The sequence below is a fragment of the Populus nigra genome, chromosome 9 (assembly GCF_951802175.1).
Source record: "Populus nigra chromosome 9, ddPopNigr1.1, whole genome shotgun sequence".
Lineage (NCBI taxonomy): Eukaryota > Viridiplantae > Streptophyta > Magnoliopsida > Malpighiales > Salicaceae > Populus > Populus nigra.
In genome coordinates, this window is record NC_084860.1 from 14,639,476 (window position 1) to 14,661,572 (window position 22,097).

The following is a 22,097-nucleotide window of genomic DNA, read 5'->3' on the forward strand; positions in this document are numbered from 1 at the left end:
AACTCCATATTCTTACAGTGAAAAGATAAATGTATATTTATTATAGCCTTTATGTTATCATTTGTCTTCCCTTTCATATCCATCATAGTGTTAAAAATATTTTCAAACGCATTCTTTTTAATATGCATGACATCCATATTATGGCAAAAAAGATTAGTTTTTCAATATAAAAGCTCCTAAAAAATACTTCATCTAACCCAATTGTGGGTCACATTAAAATCAGGAAACTTATGTTTACTAGATTGAAAACCACACATAATGCCCTTGTACCACGAGACCACGTCATACAATTCTTCACCCGATAATACTAATAGTACAACATTCCTTTCAAATCTACCTATACTTGTGTTTAGTTAGCAAGAACATCCAATTACAATAACAAAAAAAAATATTTTTACCACTATTTTTAAGGTGAAGGCCTTGTTATTTTCCAATCAGAAACTATCATATACGCATGAAAATCATTGATAGTCTATATCAAAGCTACCTTTATCTAAAAATTTTATTTTCTCCAAATATTATACGTTAAAGTCTTGGATGACCACAATTACTTCAACCCATTAATCAATAATCAAAGAAAAACATCTATATTTCTACCTCAATTATTAGTACTGGGTATGATTATAGATAAGAACATGAATTATAGACTCATACACATCCTCGGTTGTAAGTTATAAACTGTGAGTATCACCGACCAATAAGAATATGATATAGCAAATGACCTAAATTAATTGAATCCATCTGTACATATTTCAACACGTACATTCAATGGCTTCATTAAAAACTTAAGATGGACCAGATTAAATTGTTTTTTAGGCTTTACCATAAGAAGGGTACATCACTACTTCATTCACTATATCATGTGAATGATACCATATCATGTGCTCAGTAGTCCTTGTCTTTAAAGACACTCATAGATATTTGTAGTCTATGAGTGATTAAGAAGTATATTAGTTTTCTATATGCGACAATAATCCTTCCCTTGCTAGTTCAGAGTTTATACTGAGCATGCCCACAAGTTTTGCACTTAATCAAATTTGTATTTTCTAGGTAGTACAACATGTAAAAGTTTAGACATGTGTCAATTTCTGGTATCTTAGGCCAAGGGGTTTTCATCATGGATTTAGCAGTACATAAGTTTTTTTTCAGCCTATTCCCTTCAAGTAAAATGTGTCTCACTCGTTTGATGATTTTGTCTTAACTAACCTTAGTTAGCCTACGATCTGACTTAATAGTGAACACTAGTGAAACAATTGATAATTAATGTGATTTGTGCACTCATCCTATAATAGTTCATAGAAATCTTTCAAAAAGATAAAAAAAATCTATATGCATATGCATTTGGTTCTTCATTTATTATTGAACATTCCCTTACATTACCCTGATTCATTTTCATTGCATCTATAATCATACTCCTATAATGATTAATATTATTATTTACAACTCCATAAACGTTGTTAGAACTAAAAGTTGACCCAACCATCATTTCTACCATGGTCTTGTAAGGAACATATGTTTTTTCATGTGCAAACCAATATAAATATTTCTCCATGAATCCTTTTTATAGAAGATGCATCATAACAACTTCTAGATCGAGAAGCTTTCTATTTTTACACCTCTTACATTGACATCTAATACCACCTTCATTAATATTTTTCAGATTAGATAATGCATATTTAATAAAACTCTTAACCTATTATAATAATTCATCCTTTGCAAACCTTCTGGTGAAACTCGATACATCCAAGAATGATCATCCATTACTTATATGAAACATATATAGAATATTGATGATTAAATATATTAATTAATAATATGAACTAAATAAATTATCAGTACTCAACTAATTATACATTATACATTCATAAAATAAATTTCTATGCGTATTATATATTAGATTCAATTATAAGATTATTAAATCATAAGAAAATTATTTAGATGAAACATCAACATATGAATATGATAAAAAAAACCCCCACTTAATTAAATACATTTTTATTTGGACTTTGTGATGACTGTTAATCACAAAAAATAAAATTACTTGCGTGACTATTAAAGAGTTATTTAAGTTTATCATTAAGCATTTTATAATTTGAATTGCATAGATTTAATAAAAAAATATTTATATTTTATTGATTAAAAAAGTTGTTTGTTTTGCTCCAGAATGATACCTGATGATAACCATACAACTGAAAATTATTCTTAAATCTAAAATAATATATGCCAATAGTAATTTGATGGATCAACTAAATTAAATAGATAAATAAATTAGACACTGAAAGTATAGATAATGTTTACATGATAATAATACCTCTAAAACTCTATACTCAAGTCGGATATCAAATTTTCTTAATTGAACTCAATCATATTAATTGGATGTTATTAATGGTTAATGCATTCCTCCTTGTTGATTACAAAGTACGTGTTTAAACACCAGAAAGCTTGTGATAAAAGATAAAAAAAGAATTTGGGTGGTTACTGTGCTCCATGTGACCAAGGTTTTGAACGCCACAGATTCCACGGCAATGGTATTTTTTTGTCCATGGTAAGGCTAGCTGCCTTAGTGGACCTACTTTACAAGTCTACTAGACCTGCAATGATACTTGTAGGACTGCTCCTAGTTTCAACTAATTTAAAATAGTTTTTGGCATCTTTTCGTTCATTTAGGCAGTTAATTAATAGAGTATTCTACAGTGATTAGAGCATCGTCACCTGGAAGTTGGCTCTCAGGTGGGAAGATTTCCTGCTTGGTTCTGATGGAGCCATCCTTTTTGAATTCATGTGTACAAGAATGACTAAATAATGATAGACTATTTTCTTATAGTAATGAATTAATAGTTTCTTTTAGTTATATTGTATTTTATTATTCTATAATTTCAATTGCTCATATTCTTTTATTTTTAGCTTAATGTTTTTCTTCGGATTCCAATTCTCTGCAAGTCTTATTTGAGTCGACCATCGTTTTCTTCGGTTAATCTAATGGAAGTCGAACAGGAAAATTGATGCAAAGTTTCAAGCGATCATCGAAAAGGGAAAGTGTAAGGCTTATGTCGAAAACATTATTCATTGAGGGGTCCATTTGACCACATATAGAACATAGAGGGACTGCTAGTGACTTTTTGCCACTATGAACTGAATCAACAGGGCTCTGGCCCATTCCTTTTCTCTGCGCACCCTTTAAAACGTTTTATTTTCCAAGAGATCATCAAAATATGTCACCAAGTGTTCGATCAAAATTCTCAACAAAGTAAAGTATATGGGCCACGGCTTGCAGAGATTTTTCGAGGCGTCATTCGTCTCTCAAAATGGGCTCGTGCGCTTGCCATACAGACAGAGAAAGGAAACGGACCTCATTCTGCAAATGTGCCACCATGGAGGTAAAACCACCACAACATTCATGTAAATAAATCATTTCATCTAAAGTTATTAAGTGAAATTTTAATATATAATATTTTTCTAACATATTTTTTTTAAAATAAAAACCCTTTAAACTTGAAATTTATATATTTCTCTAACCGTTTTTTTTTTCCGCTGCAAGTTAACTTCTTCATTAATGATTGATATATGCAAGTCATGATATTTACTCCATTTGAACCACTTCCAGTGCTTTGTCTCATGTATATGCCTAGCAGTATTAGTATTTGCTTATTCCGATACTTTCCTTTGCTGTTGAATCACAAATGCCCGACAACATTGGAAGTTGTTTTAACATGTAAATGAGAATGTTGGCAAGTACTTGCCATCTAAGCTCTAACCGAGATACAAAGAACAGGAAAGAATGTACTAATATAACACGAAGACATTCTTGTCAACGTATAAAAGAGTTCTTGCTAGGATAACAAGGTTGTCAAATAGTCATTTCGGTATGTAGGCTCGAATTTGTACTAAATTTATAACCCTGCTGCAAACCTAGTATTGGAGCATAAAGAAAAAAGCTAATGTGGAAGCAGCTATAGATTCTAGGACAATACGAATCTTATGAATCAAGCCACAACATGTATCTATCTTGCCTCTAACAATGAAATAGAGCATTCATTAGCTGAATACGGTTTGCTCTGGGTTGATGAATAAGTCACTTCTATCAGATCCCTTTCAGTAAAAAAGCCAGGTTGTTTAGGCTGAGGCAATGCATCTTCGTTTCCCAACATCAAAACGACATACGACATGCTCGGCCTATCTACTGGATTTTCTTGAACGCACAACAGACCCACGTGAATCGAACGTAGCACTTCAAATAAATTGCATGATTCAATTATTGATTCTGAAATTAGTTCCAAGGGCTTGCCTTCTATGAATAATCTCCAGGCCTGATTGATGAGTGAGACCATGTCATTAGAAAGAGATTTGGTATCTCGAAACCATTCAATGTTACAATTTTGAGACTTACGTGCCCGAGAAGGTTGAGTTGGTGGTCTGGATGAGAGAATCCTCTGTTTTTGTTCCCGCTCACTATCTCTAGCACCAACACACCAAAGCTGAAGACGTCTGATTTTGTCGAGTAGCGACCGTCAGATGCATACTCCGGGGATATGTAGCCACTGGACATGCACCAAAAATGTCAGGCTGAATTTGCGAGAAACGGAAGTAAGCTACACTCTGAGGAGATACTTACTATGTTCCCGCCACTTTGTTTGTATTGGCTTCGGTTTCGTTTCCTCCAAAACTTCTAGCCAGGCCAAAGTCTGAAATTTTTGGATTCATTTCATGATCTAATAATACATTGCTAGCTTTCAGATCTCTATGGATTACTCTTAGCCTTGAATCTTGGTGAAGATAAAGGAGTCCACGAGCAATCCCTTTGATAACATTGTAGCGCTTAGGCCAGTCTAGTTGCGAGGTGTGTGTTTCATCTGCCATGTCAATTCATTCAGCTTCTTGTAAGATCCATAAATGCGGATAAAAGAAACAGGATAAAAGCTAATGCATACAAAATTTTGATGGACTTTCAAACAGAATTTCAAATGCGTTTTCTAAATACATAGATGCTGCTGAATGCATGACAACGAAACTAGAGAAAGCTCTTCCCCACCAAGCCATTTTCCTAAGGAACTCAATGTATTTTTTATCATGCTGATGGTTTCCCCTTACATTCCTTAGATCATCTCTCCAAATGTTGTGGTAAACATACTTTTGGGCTGTTGTTCAAAGCATAACTCACACAGAGTAGGTGTTGGTGTTTGTATGATGACGATAAAGTAAAATATAATACTTGAACTAAGAATTTATGGGTTGGGAGTGATACTAACTGAAAAGAAAGAAGTCCAAGCTATTATTGGGCAAGAACTCGTAGATCAACATCTTTTCATCCACTTCAATGCAGCATCCTAGAAGCTTTACTAGATTCCGGTGCTGAAGTTTCACAACATGCTTGACTTCATTTTTAAACTCATCAACTCCTTGTCTTGAATTCTTAGAGAGCCTCTTCACCGCTACTTCTCTCCCATCATTCAACGTTCCCTGTAAAGAATCACTCAATATCAGAAGCAAACTAAACAGTCTCATGAGTAGAGAATCATAATTTGATGCTGCATACTACATTGCCACTTGCATTTGATACTTAATTAGCAATGTAGTTACAAAAGGTCCAAAGAAACTAATACCACAGAAATACAGTGGAGCCAGTAGTTTTTCTCATTAAATTAGGAAAAGAAATTGCATGATTGTGAATTGATTGGTACCTTATAAACAGGTCCGAAACCCCCTTCGCCTAGTTTATTGTTAACTGAAAAATTATTGGTTGCCCGAGCCATGGCACCAAAATCAAACAATGGTAAATCCAGATCTTCTTTGTTTCTCTTGTGCTGTAAATTTCCTTCAAAAACACCAGTCATATTTCCTGTATACAGAACTGCTGTGACTAAATGGAAACAAGGAATCTCTGCCTTTTGTTAAATTCAATTTTCTTTGAAACATCAATTATAATGAGCTCTTCAACAATTTTTTATTGTAACTTAGATTGCCAAAATTCAAATTTTAAAGTGAACTGAGCTGCCATATTTTAAGGGATGGGGAGGAGAATGGTCAAAATTTCACAGGGTTAGTCACGTACTGTCTTTCAGCTGCTTCTTCTTTCGAATATATAAGACCAAGGCTAGGAGAAGGAGAAGAATTCCTGCAGACAACCCAGAAATTACTATAATCCTTTTCTTCACGTTGGATTTCGTCGCACCATCACCATTATCTACACCAAGGCAGCGAAAAGTGGAGTTAAAAGACAACAATAGTAAATGTCAACTATCCAGCATATATATTTGGTTGGTTATTATGGGTGGAAAATTTTCATTAGTAAATGGCTATTATGCAACAATAGAAAATTTTCTTTATCTGTTCATACAATGTAAACAATACTGATCAAGGCAGAGCACTTAAGGCTTATGCTAACACAAAACTACGCATAGACAGGAACTCTTCAGTGCATCTTGTCATAAGATGTTTTAAGTAACAGGATATTCTTCTGTTGCATTTTAAATCCCACCTCAGCTTCTAGTTGAGCTAGTGCTTGAAAAAAATTATATTAACAGCTAATATACTTAATTTATGACTTTACTGTAACTAATAAGAAACCAAGTATTAGCAATTGATTTATCCATGGGTTGACTTCATACCTAGTTCAGAAGCAGCCATTCTTATATAAATCTCCGGCTCATTTTCAACAAATACTCTGATATCAAGTAGGTCGCCGAACCAAATCAAGCAACCACTTCCACCATCCCTGATGTCCAAACTTGAGTACGCTGTACAGTTGCAGTTCTTCAAGCATGTGTTCTTGCACTCCTCGAGATTCATGTTCTTGTTAAACCATGATGTGTTTGTCTGAGGCAACTTTACTCCAGAGAGCTTACGGAACCCATCAACAGAGCAATTGAGGGGAGTTCTTCTAACACAACCACTTGACCAATCTGTGACTTTCCAATCACTTTCGATTTTTGGTACAAATCCATGCAAGCAATCACACACAGGAGAATTGTCAATACTACAAATACCATTTGCACCACATAGGGCATAGCGTTCACAATTATCTCGATTTGCAGTGAGATAAACCACCCATCTTTGTGTTCGATCAATCCACGTGTAGCGCTGGATATCACCATCCTGACTTACCACGATCCTTGAAAGCATTGAGCTATTAAGAAGATGATATCTGTAAACAATCTCCTTCTCATTGAAAACAAATTCAAATGAGTATACGGGATTTGGTTTTAATTGCGGTACACCGCTGAACCGCTTACCATTCCATGGCCCAGAACGGAACTTTACCCTTGAATCCTCCATCACAAGTATCTCAGGGTAACCATAAGGAACAAGTATGTATGAAATATTACCTCTGGATGGATCATCAGGTGACTTCCATGATGTCATGTACCAGTCCATGCCTGTTATTCTGTTTCGTCCTTGCTTCATATCTGGCATTAAGTTATCACCTGGATGTTCAAAACTCTGCCACAAAGAATTTTCCAGATCATTATCACCCTCCTCTTTAACAACAAGGTTTCCTGAATCCAAAAGCTGTCCAATTGGATTCCTTGCAGGTCTCAACGTGTTGGACGACCAAATTATGCTCCCACTCCGATTCTGAATCGCAAGGATTCCTTGATTCGTTAGCCTTAAAACACCCGATGTATCATTGAGGGGAGTTTCCCTGTTGGCAACCCAAATTACTGTCTGGACAGAGATTTTGCCATACCATACCCCCAAGTATCGTTTTTTGGACATGCCCGGGCTGAAAAATCCTAATATAAAGCTTCCATTAGCTGAAACAATGGTATCCCCATCTCTAATGAACTGTGTTGTGTTTACGGTGTCAATTGCTGTGGTAGTTTCTATTATCAGCAATAAAGAAGAGCTAAAGAGAAGTAGGTAAGTGTAATTCTTAGATATTCTCATCGTTTTTCCTGCACTTCTCTTTGTTAATTCTTCGGCTGGCTGATATGTTGAAAATATTCTCTGAGCCCTGTACTTAATGCAGTGGGATGGGCATCTGTCCAAGGCACAACTACAACGGCAACAACCGCTTCTGTCAACTCTCTAGATAGCTTTGACAGTCAATTCTTCCAGTCATTATCATATAGAAATAACGCATATTACCTTTTTCGACTGAGAAGTGAAAAAATTACCTCCCAGCAGCCCGATTGTTGGATCAAAAGCTGGTTCAATGACTGATTATATTTTTACCCTGCTGGATAAGATCTTTTGGTGGCCGTCTAGAGGACATTCCAGGCACTTGGCATTGATTTACCTCTCCCTTACTAGGAATTTTGTCTTGTTGTGATCAGTAATATTAATGTACTGTGAAAATGGTTTTGAATGCGCAGCTACGTAGGTTAGTTGCCATATTGGACCTGCTGTAGTGCATGATTTCTAGACCAGAGATGGAAATTCAAAAGGAGACAGGAATACAAATGAGTGGTATTGGTTTGATCACAGTGGCTTGTCCCCACGGTGATACCTTTTGGACAACTAGTTTCATCAACTTGAAATTTAGGCTTGAAATTTTGGGATTTTTTTTTTTAAATAACATAGTTTCCTGTAACAGGTTGAAAAGGTATCGGGATAATAGTTTGAACACACCTTTGTTTAGAATAATATTTTTGTGTTATTTGAAATAGCATCACGTCTCAACGTCACAGATTTATTTTTTCTAAGCAACAGCTATTTGAAATAAAGTTGTTCAGTGAATATTTCAAATATTTTTTTTTATAAATTAATTAACCTTAATAAAAATCAACCAAGATTTTTATAAAGATTTATTGGCTAAGAAATAGGATTCAACATTCAATAGCTAAGAAAAAAAAATGAGATAAAGAAATATGACCAGAAAAAAAAATAAGAGAATAAAAAAAAATGAATCATGGAAGACATACCGAAACTCTGTTTTCCATACATCCAATACGGTTAGAAAGATCTTAACAAGATGATTCTAACTACATCTTGAAAAAATATCAAATGAAGTCATAATTAAATCTGATCAAAATCATTAACAAATTACAATCATATTTAATGGTCTTTCAATGAATAATTAAACTTATTTTATCAAGATTTTTGTAATAATACTGGGTATGTAAAAAATAAAGCTTTGGTGTGTTCTCGGTAACCTATTATTTCTTTATCATTAGATTTTGAATCTCATTTCTTAACTCTTAAATCTTGATAAAATTTTAAATTGATTTTTAATACATGTTAATTAAATTGAGAAGAAGATGGCCGGTTGTGTTTTTATATTCAAAGTATGTTATATTCCTAATATTTTTTTTTAACATGTTACTTTCCCAAAATTTGTACGAAAGAAACTGTGTTAGAAATACCCAGACTTTTGGAAGCATGCTATTATAAGAAAAAGGCAGAGGAGGACTCCAAGCTTTAGATGCATGTAACTGAAAGCAATGGAATTCACGTTGGATTTGCCTGAATTGAAACTGAAGAATACAAACAATGGGAGATATTCCTATTGCTGCAAACATGAATTCCGTTTTTCTTTTTCCTTTTATATTCAGTAGATCATAAGCTTACATCAAACGAAAGCCTGGACAATTATCATAAAGGGGGGCAAAAAGCAAATGCCTGTACAAATGATTGTATAACTTTATACTTCCGAATGGTGAAAAGATTACCAAAAGAAAAGAAAAGAAAGAAACTATTTTATATGAACAGTTCAGTCCCAGGCATGATGAACCAAAAAACTATCAGTACAAAAAGTCAACTATCTTGCTTCTAGTTGTGTCATGGTGATTTCATTAGCTGAAATCTTGCTCTGAATTGATGAAGAACTTGCTTTACCACTATCCTTGGTGGTAAAAAAACCAGGTTCTTTCGGCTGAGGCAATTCACTCTCACTACCCAACATCATAACCACTGATGACATGCTTGGTCTGTCTCTTGGACTCCGTTGCACGCATAATAGACCTATTTGTATCGAACGCAGCGCTTCATATAAATTGCATGATTCTACAATTGATTCTGCAATGAGTTCTGAAGACCTGCCTTCTGTAAATAGTCTCCATGCCTGGCATTAAACATTTATTAACAGGCAGCTTGGTATGCACAGATATTAAAATGTTTCTGCAGTGAAACTTACATATCCAAGAAGGTCCAGCTTGTAGTCTGGATGACAAAATCCTTTATTTCTCTTTCCACTCACTATCTCTAGCACCATCACACCAAAGCTAAACACATCTGATTTCACAGAGTAGAGCCCATCAATTGCATACTCTGGTGATATGTAGCCACTGCAGGAGGTTATTCAATGTTAGAAGATGCTAAATCAAACTTCAGGGACCGGAAACAACTGGCAAATAGTGGAGCACTTACTATGTTCCCACCACCTTATTTGTATTGGCTTCAGTTTCACTTCCTCCGACACTTCTAGCCAGGCCAAAGTCTGAAATTTTTGGATTCATTTCGTCATCTAATAAAATGTTGCTGGCTTTCAAATCTCTGTGAATTATTCTTAGTCTCGAGTCTTGGTGAAGGTAAAGGAGTCCCCGGGCAATCCCATTGATAATGTGGAAGCGTTTAGGCCAGTCAAGTACCTTGTTCCTTGTTTTATCTGCCAATATTTTTGTTCATTAGGTGATTCTTATTAGGCTAGTAAATGCATGGAAAGGTGGAACGAGAAAAACAAAACCAATATTTAGATGTATTTTCAATACACTGGCTAAATTTGTAAGGGTTTTGAGATACAAACCAAAGATAAAGTCCAAGCTTTTGTTGGGCATGAACTCATAGATCAGCATCATTTCATCGGCTTCAATGCAGCAACCTAGAAGCTTCACTAGATTTCGGTGCTGAAGTTTTACAATGTGCTTGACTTCGTTTTTTAATTCATCGAGTCCTTGTTTTGAAGTCTTTGAAAGCCTCTTCACAGCTATTTCTTGTCCATCTTTTAGTATTCCCTGTAAATGGTCATTCCATATATGTTATAAGCATGTCTTTTTTCACTAAAACTAACACCACGCACAGAGCTATGTTGGTGCTGCCAGTAGTCTGTACCACGAAATTCAAGAAATTGTGTCCCTGTTTACTGAAGTAGTATTACCTTATAGACAGTTCCAAAACCACCTTGTCCGAGTATATTGGCCGCAGAAAAGTCATCGGTTGCACGAGACATAGTACTTATATCAAACAACGGCAGCTCTAGATCTTCCTCCTTACCTTTATTATTTTGACTTGTTTCCAGAATATCTTTCATTTTTCCTGCGAAGTATCATAACAATGACTCCAAAAGCAACAAACAGTCCTCTATATTCTGTTAATAATTCAAAAGTAATGAGTTCCTTTACATATTTTTGATACACCACATATCCGTAAAATCCAAGTATAAATGTTCCCTGCTAAGCATGAAAAAGACTAGACTGAGGGAATTTAATATTTGAAGGATTGAATAACTTACTCTTTTTCTGCCGCTTCTTTCTTCGGAGAAGCAGGAACAAGGCTAGACTGAGAAACACCATCGCAACACATGGCACTAAGATTATTATAAGCGTTTGTTTTTTGTCTTTGGATTTAGCCTCCACGCCCCCATCATTGCCTAGACACAAGGCAGTTAAGAGAAGAGAAGCTGGAAGTTAGGAATCAGATAGGAAACCTCAGCACTACCTTAATGGTGTGGTTGAGTAGTGTTGATGGACAAAAATCAGTAGGGAGGCAATGCAATCAATCTTCTCAGGTTTATCAGTTTTGTGACGAAAAAGTACACTGCTTTTTTAACATCTCCAACAATCTCCCCATAAGGTGGGATTTTATTAGTTGAAGCACTTTTTTTTGTTGAGGCGAAACTGATCCAATTCATTATTAGTTGTGAAACAAATGTGTTCAGGTATGTCTATGGATACAGAATGAGTAAGAGGTCAATCTAGAAGAGGAAATAAACCTGCAGTTAGATAGCGTTTCAAGCTAGTCATTGAGGCAGTTAATTCATATAATACGTACTGCATTTGCAAGTTAAAAGAATCTCAGCATTAGAGAGTTGCATCTGAGGCGAGAGGATTTCATACCTAGTTCTGATCCAGCCATCCTTATGTATATTTCTTGCCCATTTTCATTGAATTGTCTCATATCAATAAGGTCACTGAACCAGAGCAAGCATCCACTCCCTCCATTATTGCTAATGTCCAAATTTGCATAAGCTGTACAAGAACAGTTCTTCAGGCACGTGCTTCTGCACTCGTCAAGACTCATGCTCCTGTTAAACCATGATTTTCTTGTTTCAGGTAACTTGATGCCAGTGAATTTTCGAAACCCATCTCCAGAGCAATTCAATTTAGTCTTTCTATCGCAACCACTTGACCAATCCATTGTATCCCAATCTTTAGGAATTTTAGGTGTAAATCCATCCAAACAATTGCATACAGGGGAGTTGTTGATACTACAAGTGGCATATGCACCACAAAGTGCATAACGATCGCAATTATCAGTTTGCACTGTGAGATAGAGGTCCCAAGATTGCGTTCGATCAATCCAGGTGAAGCGCTGGACAGCACCATTCTGACTTATCACCATCCTTGAAAGAAATGAGCTGTTAACAAGCTGATAGGTGTAGTATTCCTCATCATTATCATAAACAAATCTGTATGTGTATATCGTATTTAGTTTCAGTTGAGGAGTACCACTGAACCGCATACCATTCCATGGTCCAGACCTAAACCTCTCAATTGAGTCCTCTCTCACAATTAACTCAGAATATGCAGCAGGATCAAGTCTGTAAGTCCAATTACCTCTAGAAGGATCATCAGATGACTTCCATGATGATATGTACCGATCCAGACTGGTTACAGTGTTCCTTCCAAGCTTCATCTCTGGCAGGAACGTATCGCCTGGATAATCAAAACTCTGCCACAAGGAATTTTCCAGATTACTATCACCCTCCTCTCTCACAACAAGGTTTCCTGAATCCAAAAGCTGCGCAATCGGATTTGTTGCAGGCCTTGATGAGTTGGAAGACCATATTGCGCTCCCAGTTTGATCAAGAAGGACAAGAATTCCTTTGCTATTAATCCTCAAAACACCTGATGAATCATTGATCGGGGTTTCCCTGTTAGCAACCCAAGCTACAGTCGTAGTAGATATTTGGTTATACCATATGCACAAGTAACGGTTGCTGGAGGCGCCAAAGCTGAAAAATCCCAATTTAAAGCTTCCACCGGCTGAAACAAGAAAATCTCCATCTTTAAATGGTTGAGTTGTATTGATGGAGTCAACTGCTGTGGATGGAGCTATAATCAGCAACAAAGAGAAGCAAAACAGAAGTGAAGGAAAGGAATCCATTGATATTCACATAGTTTTTTCCTGCACTGCAGATTGTTATTTGATCAGGATGGAAGATAACCAACGGAAAGAAAAGGGAAGAAACAAGATGTAAGCCCCTAGAAATGATCCAGTAATGGTATTCTACTGTGCAGGGGAAAATGTGATGAAAAGAACAACCACAGGAAACAGTAGAGTCATCGAACATGTTTATGCGGTGTAAAAATATTTTTTTATTTTAAATTAATTTTTTAGAAGTGTTTTGATATATTATATAAAAAATATATTTTAAAATATAAAAATAATTATTTTAACATATTTACAAAAAATATATTTTTTTTTAAAAAAACCAATAGTACAATTTCAAACGCGTGGGGAGTGCAGAAAAATGCTGACCCTATATTCCGTCGAGACAAAAATAGTTCAAAAACGCCGACACTAACATCTTGCCATTGACATGCATGTTGTTTTGAGCTTTGACTGCCTTTGTTTATTTATTTATTTATTTATTTTTTAATCTATCTCTTCGAATCTTGTTAAGAATAATGTTCATATGCAGAAATCTTTGAATTAAATCCCGGCTCCAGTACAGCCATGGAAGACTAATTTAATCAGCTTGGTGCTTGGTGCTTGGTGCTTGTGCTTACCAAACACGTGTACTCGGTCCTTGGGACCATCAAGATGGCTTGTATATTTGACATTTTTGCAAGATTTTAATTGAAATTAGAGACCTTCAGACGCTGGTGATATCCAAGAGCTAGTCTTGAATGTCTCTGCCCATCATTTTCATCAATCACCTCCGCTTGAAGGTAACGCAAATTGCAGAGAGAGGTCACAATCCTTTGCTGAGGGATAAGTATGGCTTTTTTTCAATGATGGTCCAAGTGGCTACCTGAATCGTGGTGGGCCTTGAAGGATTTAAATTTAGACACTTTAAGAAAATAAAAATCACACGTTTTTTTTATTTGAGATGCAAGTGTGGTTTGAGATTAAAGTGTGGTTGAGGTTTTTTTTTTATAGTAAAAAACATGTATTTTAAAGATATATATTCAAAAAAAAAAACTCAATCTCATTTTATTATATCATATTATATTCTTGACTATATACTTATGGTTTGTGTTTTTTTTTTATTATTTTGATATACTGATATCAAAAATAATTTTTAAAAAATAAAAAAAAATATTATCTTCATGTATTTTCGAGTGAAAAACAATCATTATCACACTTTTAGACATTATCATCGCTAATTAGATGGATAATTCTTTTTGGAATATAAGATTCCAATACTTGGATAAGGTTGTTTATTTTCTTATTGATTTACTGTGATTCAAATGTAAAAACAGGTGTGAAATGCAATAAATTATTATATATGCTGCCAATATTTGATCATTTCAATAGAAGTTATTTTTTCATTCACATTATTAATTAAAAAGATTTATTATTGTTAATACAATCATCTTACAAATAAGGTAATGAGAAAAAATAATTTATTTGTGCTCTATTTAGCATTTAATAAATTGTTGTTTCCAATTCTAATAAAAAAGAATAAAAGAGAAAAGTATTGGATACCTTCTTCCTTGCACAAACATCCCTGCCTTAAATTAGGGTGTTAGCCGACGAGAGAAAAGGACAAGTGATTGCCTGATTGTGTCGGAGCAAATATAATTTCGTAAACGACGAGCATTCAATAAGTCTTTGCTTTTATTTTGTTCGGCCGTCTAGTTTGAAAAACCAGTGGCTTTTCAACATAAATAAAGGGTGGGTTATACAAACGACGTGTATTCTAATCTGGACGCGCTCTTTCGTTTTGGATTCTGATATCTATATCTTTTTCAACTAAAATCAAAGTCTTAATCAAACGCGCTCTAATTATTTTTAGAGGGTCAAAACTAAAAAGAATTTCTACAGCCTAAAATCTAGGTAGATTTTAGATCTAAAATTTAAATTTTATTGGATTTATGATGGAATATTATTAAGTTTTTTTTTTTTTTTTTTACTTGGGGCTCTTAATTTACATCATTAAGCAATGACTCGGTTTAATAATCAGATTAATGATTAATTTTGATTGAATCATCGGTTAAATCAATTATTTTTCTAATTTGATTTCAAAATATGATTTAAGATTTCAAATCAACTTATTTAAACCAACTATATGGTTGGGATGACCAACTTTATAGAAGAAGAAGAAGAAGAAGCTAGAACGACCTAACTTCTAACATTGGCGTATGAACAATATCAGCATCTGCTTCAAAGTGCACAAAATTTGGTAAGAAGCTGGTGGCCAACCCACTTTGCAATTAATAATTTGTTTTAATTTATTAATCATTAAGTTATTTTTATATTAGTTTGTATATCAATCCAAGATTATTTTTCACAGATGATTTTAAAAGCATATTTTTCATTTCAACTTAATATATTTATAGAATAAATTTGGAAAATATATATATATAAAAAAAAAACAACCATTCAACTTATTCCTTAAGTTGATAAATTGTTATTATATTTATAGTCTTGATGTTACTCATGTCAATCGTGTATGACTAATAATTTTGCTCCCTATACGAGGAAGAAATATGCGTTTTCAGTCAAGAAAAAGAAAAAAAAAAATAAACAAGAAGAAGAAGCAAGTCTTTTCGCCGGCCCATTTGTTCTTAGGGTTAATAATTTGACATTATATTCTTCTGCCACCAATAAAGACGTGGGTTTTTCACTATGCAAGGATTCTCTCTTGCATTATTGTATATGGGTTATGCAAAATTTTATATTTATTTAATTTGGTATTCAAATTTTTTTTCTAACAATTTAATCCTAATTGAAGACTAATTAATTTTTTTTCTTTTGAAAATGTGGAATTGAAATAAGAGGGGCAAAAATAAAAAAAAGCATCAAACATTGGTTTTTAAACTTTAAAAACCACGCAAAATATACAATTTCAGTACCACAAATTTTTTTACAATTCAATTTTGGTACAAAAATTTATTTTTGTTATTTTTTAGTTCCTGATTGAGAGATGAGAGAGGAAGATCTATGGATGTTGACGATAGAGAGAGAAAAGTATCGTTAACACCGATTTAGACCACCAAAACGGACTATATTTATGTCAAATGATTCTAGTTGTTGAGAAGAATTCATATTAGGTGTTTTTGTACCTTTAAAGTTCATGAAAAAACAAATCTAAATTCAGGTTGATTTCAGTTTTTTTGAGTAATTTTTTGAAGCTATAGATAGATTTATCATTATGCCTATGATGTTTTATAGGTGTTTTGGGTAAAAAATGTGTTGAAAACGGGTTTTTGGGTAAAAAATCTTAAGCCCTAATTTTTCAGTCATCACAATAGTTGGAATCTGGGCAAGTCAGATGATACAATGTCTGATTTGTTTTTTAAAAATTTTGAGACAGATAACATGTCGTTCGTCCCTGTTGCAAACAAAAATATTTAAGGGCTCAATTACACAAGTCTTGACAAAATGGGCTAGGTAGGCAAGCTAAGGCTAGTAAAGCCTTGCCTTTGCTTTTTTTTTTCTTCTATTTTTTTTTAAATTAATGATTCATTTTTTATGGTTTTATATTTAATTAGTATTCCTTCTCTCTTTCATTTTGTTTAGACAACTTCTTTTAAAGAATGATTAGTTTTTTAGTTATGCATTTAAATTTGAAGAATTTTTTTGATTCATTTATAATTTTTTTTAATCTTTTGTATGGATGAAATTTATTTTTTAAAATATATTTTTTATTTTCAGATAATAATTCTAATCTGTGCAGTCTTGCATGATGTTTTTTCTCTATTTTTTTATTCAATCAATTTAATTTATGTTTCTATTTCTATTATTGTTTACTTAAATAAAAAAAAATTTAATAAATAAATTTAACAAACACAATCGGGCAAATATTTTTTTCTAATATGAAAGATCTTGATATATATATCAGTCTCTTGATTTTTTAAATTTTATTTTTAGGTATCGTTAATTGTTTTTTATTTATTTATTCGTATATATAGTTCTCGACTAATTTAATTACATATATACATAAAATCTTTTATTTGAGCTTAGATTTTTTAAACTATAAAAATAGATTAAAAAAACCTACATATAATTTATTTTTATAAAAAATAAAAATATTTAACTCACAACTCAACACATATTACATGAACAGTTCTATGTCAGTATAATGTCATTCGGCTCCCATTGCTTTTTGAAGAAAATCTAGTGTGGTAGTATTTTCCGTAAATTCATTATTAAAATGTCACCACTAGAGTCAATAGTGATTTTCATTTTTCTCCTTTTTTTTTTGTTTAGAAGTGCTGTTGACTTTACAATGGAAATAAAAGAAAAATATTTGATAATTTCTTCAAAATTCATGTTATCAGACATATTTAGCAAACCAGGAAGAAACATATTTAACAGCCAGGAAAAAAATGGCATATTTTCAAGCTCACCGTCAAAATCCGCATTTGGAAATTAATGGGATTTTCCTTCATAATGTTTCGAGGAAAAATCAAGTATTGAATAGAGAAAAAATATCAGTTTTAAAACCTGACTCGACCCGGTAGATCGATCCAGGACTTGGAGCTGGAACCGTGCCGGGTTGAAGAAAAAACAGGAAAAGAAAAAATCTGGTATGACTCTATTGATCTAGCGGGTTAACCTGATGACCTGACAAGATCCAATAAAAAACTTGGTTACAATTCATTGATTTATTTTTAACTTAAATGATATCATTTTAATTTTTTAAAAAATTATCCCGAATAATTGGATCAAAATTCAGAATCTAGATCTTTAATCAGGACAGCAACGGACCGGGTTTAAAATCAATGAAAAATATATAGAAAAAATCACGTAATCAAGAAAGAATTAAAAAAATGGGTAAACTACAAGTGCGATCATCACATAAAAAAGTCATAATTGCCGCTGCATTGGCTACAAATTAATGTGTAAATAGACGTGTAAAATGACTAATGAGCATAGGCTGGACTAGGCTGGCATGATCCATCAGTACGCTGGCTGGCTGGCTGGCATACCACTTGAACCATGCCCAGGAGTCGCATAGCCCAAATATTTGGCTTTAACAAACCGCCGAATCCTTATAACATCGGAGTGTTTTTATAATTGTTTTTTTTAATAATTTATTTTAAAATATATTAAAATAATTATTTAGAATTTTGGTAACTCTAATTTTTATTTTTTTCTTTCAAATAAACTTTGATTTTAATAATTAAAAAACAACTTTCAATACCATTTCATTATGTAAAAAAAAACTCTAAAATTTTATTAAAAAAAAAACAAGGAAGAATATAATCTATCAATGTAATTTATAATAAAAGTAAAGTAAAAATAAAAAATCATGGAATCGGAGCACCAACATCCACAAAAATATATAATAAAAATTTATGAGTAAATATTTAAGTGGTTGGGGATTCCGCTACAGTAGAGTCTTCCCTCTACTAACCTATTCCCGTCAAAATCAACCAATATTTAATTAAAAATTAACTTCAAACATAAAATAAATGAAAATATATAAAATAAAATAGACAGTTAGTGTAAAACATTTACATTTTTATTTATCTTTTATTTTACTAGAAATATTAACTTCTTGTGTTATTATTTAATTAACATTAATACCTCTTTTTTAATTTATCATTTCATTTATTTTTTAAATTTATTTTATTAAGCATAAACAACATCCTTTTGTTTTCTAATTAAAAAAAACTCATAGTACCCAAAAACACATTCATAATATAAGTGCTTTGTTCTGTTGCATTGAAAGTTAACTTAAAATTTTACCTGTTGCACGAATATAAGAATAATTGAGAACTAAAATAACCATATAAGAATAGGTTTAGCTAATTACCAAGTAATAAAGAATAAGTTGCATCAAAATCAAAATTTCATTTATATTGGCACACGCTATTCGGTGGGTTAAATTAATTTTTTTAACTTAAAAAAAATATTCAAATATAGCTAACATGTTTTTAATAGAAAATAATTGTGAGGGGTTGTCTTGATGTGATTCAGTTAACTTAGCAGGTTCAAAGGCAACTTAAATGGTTAATAATGGAAACCCCGAGAAAAAAAATAAATAAATAAAAGTGAAGAAATTCATGCATGTGGTAAAATAAAAATAGAAATTCAAAAATTTTAAAAAATAAATTTCCGGACGAAATAATTTGAGACATTATAATAAACCCGGTACTGTTGAGGGTTGAATTTAATTGAAGAGAATAATACACTTAAAGGAAAAGGGGGGCCTAAATGCAAATTAGAGAGAATATAGAGTATAAATACTCTTTCCTCACCAAAAATTTGTAGGAATCATAAGGAGAGAAGATATGGAGTTTTATACCCATTCTTGAGAAATCAAGAGAGAAACACTAAAATTTCAAGAACCTATCAAAGATTAAGAGCTTATAGATGGGATAAACACTTGAGAGCAAATGATTACCAAGAAATTGAACAAGAAGAAAAGAAAGGAGGGAGTTGAAAATCTTCAACTGGTTGAAGATCAAAATCTTAATTTGTATCGGGTAAAGTATTCTAAACATGATCTTTAAAAAATTTATTTTTAAATTCGATAAAGAATTGATGCCTTGATATTGAATTATAGGTCAGGGTTCTTAGACATAAATTGGAGAAAAAGTGCTTATTGTTGAGATTAAGTTAATTCATGTGTGTGGTATGTAGTTTATAAAAGTATTGTGTGAAGGGGAGGGGGAGAAAAATTTGGACAGACTTGTCTCCTGACTTTCGGTGAGATTTCAGGTAGGAGGATGAGGAAATTAGGATCAGGTTCCTCATAGGAATTGTAGATTTGAATGTTAGCTAACTAAGGAAACTGGTCTTCCTCAATTTTGAGATGTAGAACTCCAGTTATGGGTTCCCAGCTGAGACTAAGTTGTGACTGATTATGTAGGGTAGTAGGACTAATTAGTTAATGAGCAATGTTGACTATTTTAGAGGCAAAACTGGGTTCTCCTCCCTTCAGAGAACTTGTAGTCTCGTGTCTTAATTTTCTAACGAGATCAATCTCACTTAAAATGGAGTTTTAGAACTTTAGATATAGTTAAAAATCTGACGAGTGTTTAGATAGTGACAGTTGAAAATTGGACAGTAATAGTTCAAAGTTGGACAATAACAGTTGAAAATTGAACAATAATAGTTCAAAGTTGGACAATAATAGTTGAAAAATTGGACAATAACAGTTGAAAATTGGACAGTAACAGTTCAATGTCTAGACAATAATGATAGACTTTCATATGAATACTTTATATATAAGAATATAAAAAGAATTGAGTCATACGAACACTTGCACATTGATATATTAACTCTGAAAATATGCATGATATATGTGTGTATGTTATTATAATGAAATGAACATGTATAGAAAGTAACATATGAGTAATGGATGAATATGAATTCTCTATAATGTCGGCTTGAAGGAATCATAACCAAAAACTTCCTTATGATTCAAGAGGAGCAACCATGATTGGATCTTCTGTTAGGGAAGGTCGCGAGACAGGCGAAGTAGGTGCGTGATTTTCCTTCTATTTGCACTTATACAATTTAAAATTCTTCTGATGAATGCAATTACAATAAATGTCGTGTTCAATGTAAATAAAGTCTAGCATAAATACAAGATATTAACTTTGGCTAATGATATCTGTGATAAGATTGCCGGGAGATGATTTGCAAGATTAGTTTCGGCTTATGGCATCCGTGATAGGATTGCTGGGACATGATTTGCAAGATTAGCTTCAGCTAATGGCATCCGTGATTACAAGATCAGACTTTGCAAGGTCACCTAGTTCATGCAAGTAAATAAGAGTATTCAAATTAAGAATATACAAATTAGTGTTAATTGGGTTTAAATGATTTACAAGCAAAATATAAGTTCTCTGTTAGAATTCTTATAGATCCGATAGAAAATTAATACTTCATTTGTATTCATTACAGGAGCATATATATATATATCAACATAATGGTATGTCTATTTATGTAACGAGTCCATCAAATATCCAAGAAGATCATTAGTTTAGGGCTCTATTTTGTGAAGCTTATGTAAATATTTAACTTCAACAAAAGGGAATTAACGTGTTTATGTAGTATACTTTTGTGCAAACCTTGATGTATTTATAAAAGTTTAGCTCAGCATGTAGTATTTTAGTTATCTTGTAATTAACCATTTTAAAATATTTAAGTACACTTATTATGTTGTAAATACTTTCTTTGCATGTTAGTATTCCTTTTCTTTTAAATTTTATGATATGATGTTTGGACTATGTTCATATTAAACTTACTCGTAAGATATATATATATATATATATATATATATATATATATATATATATATATATATATATATATATATATTGTGTGGAATTATGAGGTTTGATATAAGGTCTGAAATTATTGGACCTTGTGATGATGAGTTGATTGAGTAAATTGATAGTAGTCGATAACTTGGGATGTCCTAAATGCAAACGAAACTCTGCTGAATTTTTGAAAAAAAAAATTGCCCTCAAATAAAGAGGATATGTTGGGATCTTTTAACATTGATTGAGTCGTACAGTTGGACTGTTACAAATAAAAACTTAGTATGACTAAAAAAATCAAGATGATATTTTTTAAAAAAATATTAAGATGACAACATATTGGATTAATCTAATTTAACCTGCATTAACTAGTCAAATAACAGCTCGGGTCATGACATCATGACATCTCTATAGAAAGAAAATTGAAACAAATTATGAAACTTATTCTCTAACTAACCCAATGTTAAATGATAAAATTGAGAAAAATCAAATTAAAAAGAGGAAAAAAAAACAACTTATGTCAACCTAAGTTACTCTACCAAACTCATGACT

At 32.6% G+C, this 22,097-nt stretch overlaps 2 protein-coding genes across 2 annotated transcripts; both read right to left on the minus strand.

Moving 5' to 3' along the window:
• Window positions 1–3,767: 3,767 nt before the first annotated feature.
• Window positions 3,768–7,941, minus strand: LOC133703283 (G-type lectin S-receptor-like serine/threonine-protein kinase At4g27290). Its single transcript, XM_062127745.1, has 7 exons — window positions 6,606–7,941; window positions 6,050–6,181; window positions 5,679–5,836; window positions 5,247–5,457; window positions 4,613–4,850; window positions 4,388–4,538; window positions 3,768–4,307 (listed from the first exon to the last, which is right to left on the minus strand). The coding sequence occupies exons 1-7, from the start codon at window positions 7,882–7,884 to the stop codon at window positions 4,002–4,004; spliced, it is 2,475 nt and encodes an 824-aa protein (XP_061983729.1). The 5' UTR covers window positions 7,885–7,941; the 3' UTR covers window positions 3,768–4,001.
• A 1,504-nt stretch (window positions 7,942–9,445) lies between these two features.
• LOC133703704 (G-type lectin S-receptor-like serine/threonine-protein kinase At4g27290) lies at window positions 9,446–13,454 on the minus strand. Its single transcript, XM_062128310.1, has 7 exons — window positions 11,991–13,454; window positions 11,387–11,524; window positions 11,033–11,190; window positions 10,682–10,889; window positions 10,306–10,543; window positions 10,073–10,223; window positions 9,446–10,000 (listed from the first exon to the last, which is right to left on the minus strand). The coding sequence occupies exons 1-7, from the start codon at window positions 13,258–13,260 to the stop codon at window positions 9,698–9,700; spliced, it is 2,466 nt and encodes an 821-aa protein (XP_061984294.1). The 5' UTR covers window positions 13,261–13,454; the 3' UTR covers window positions 9,446–9,697.
• Between the last annotated feature and the right edge of the window lie 8,643 nt (window positions 13,455–22,097).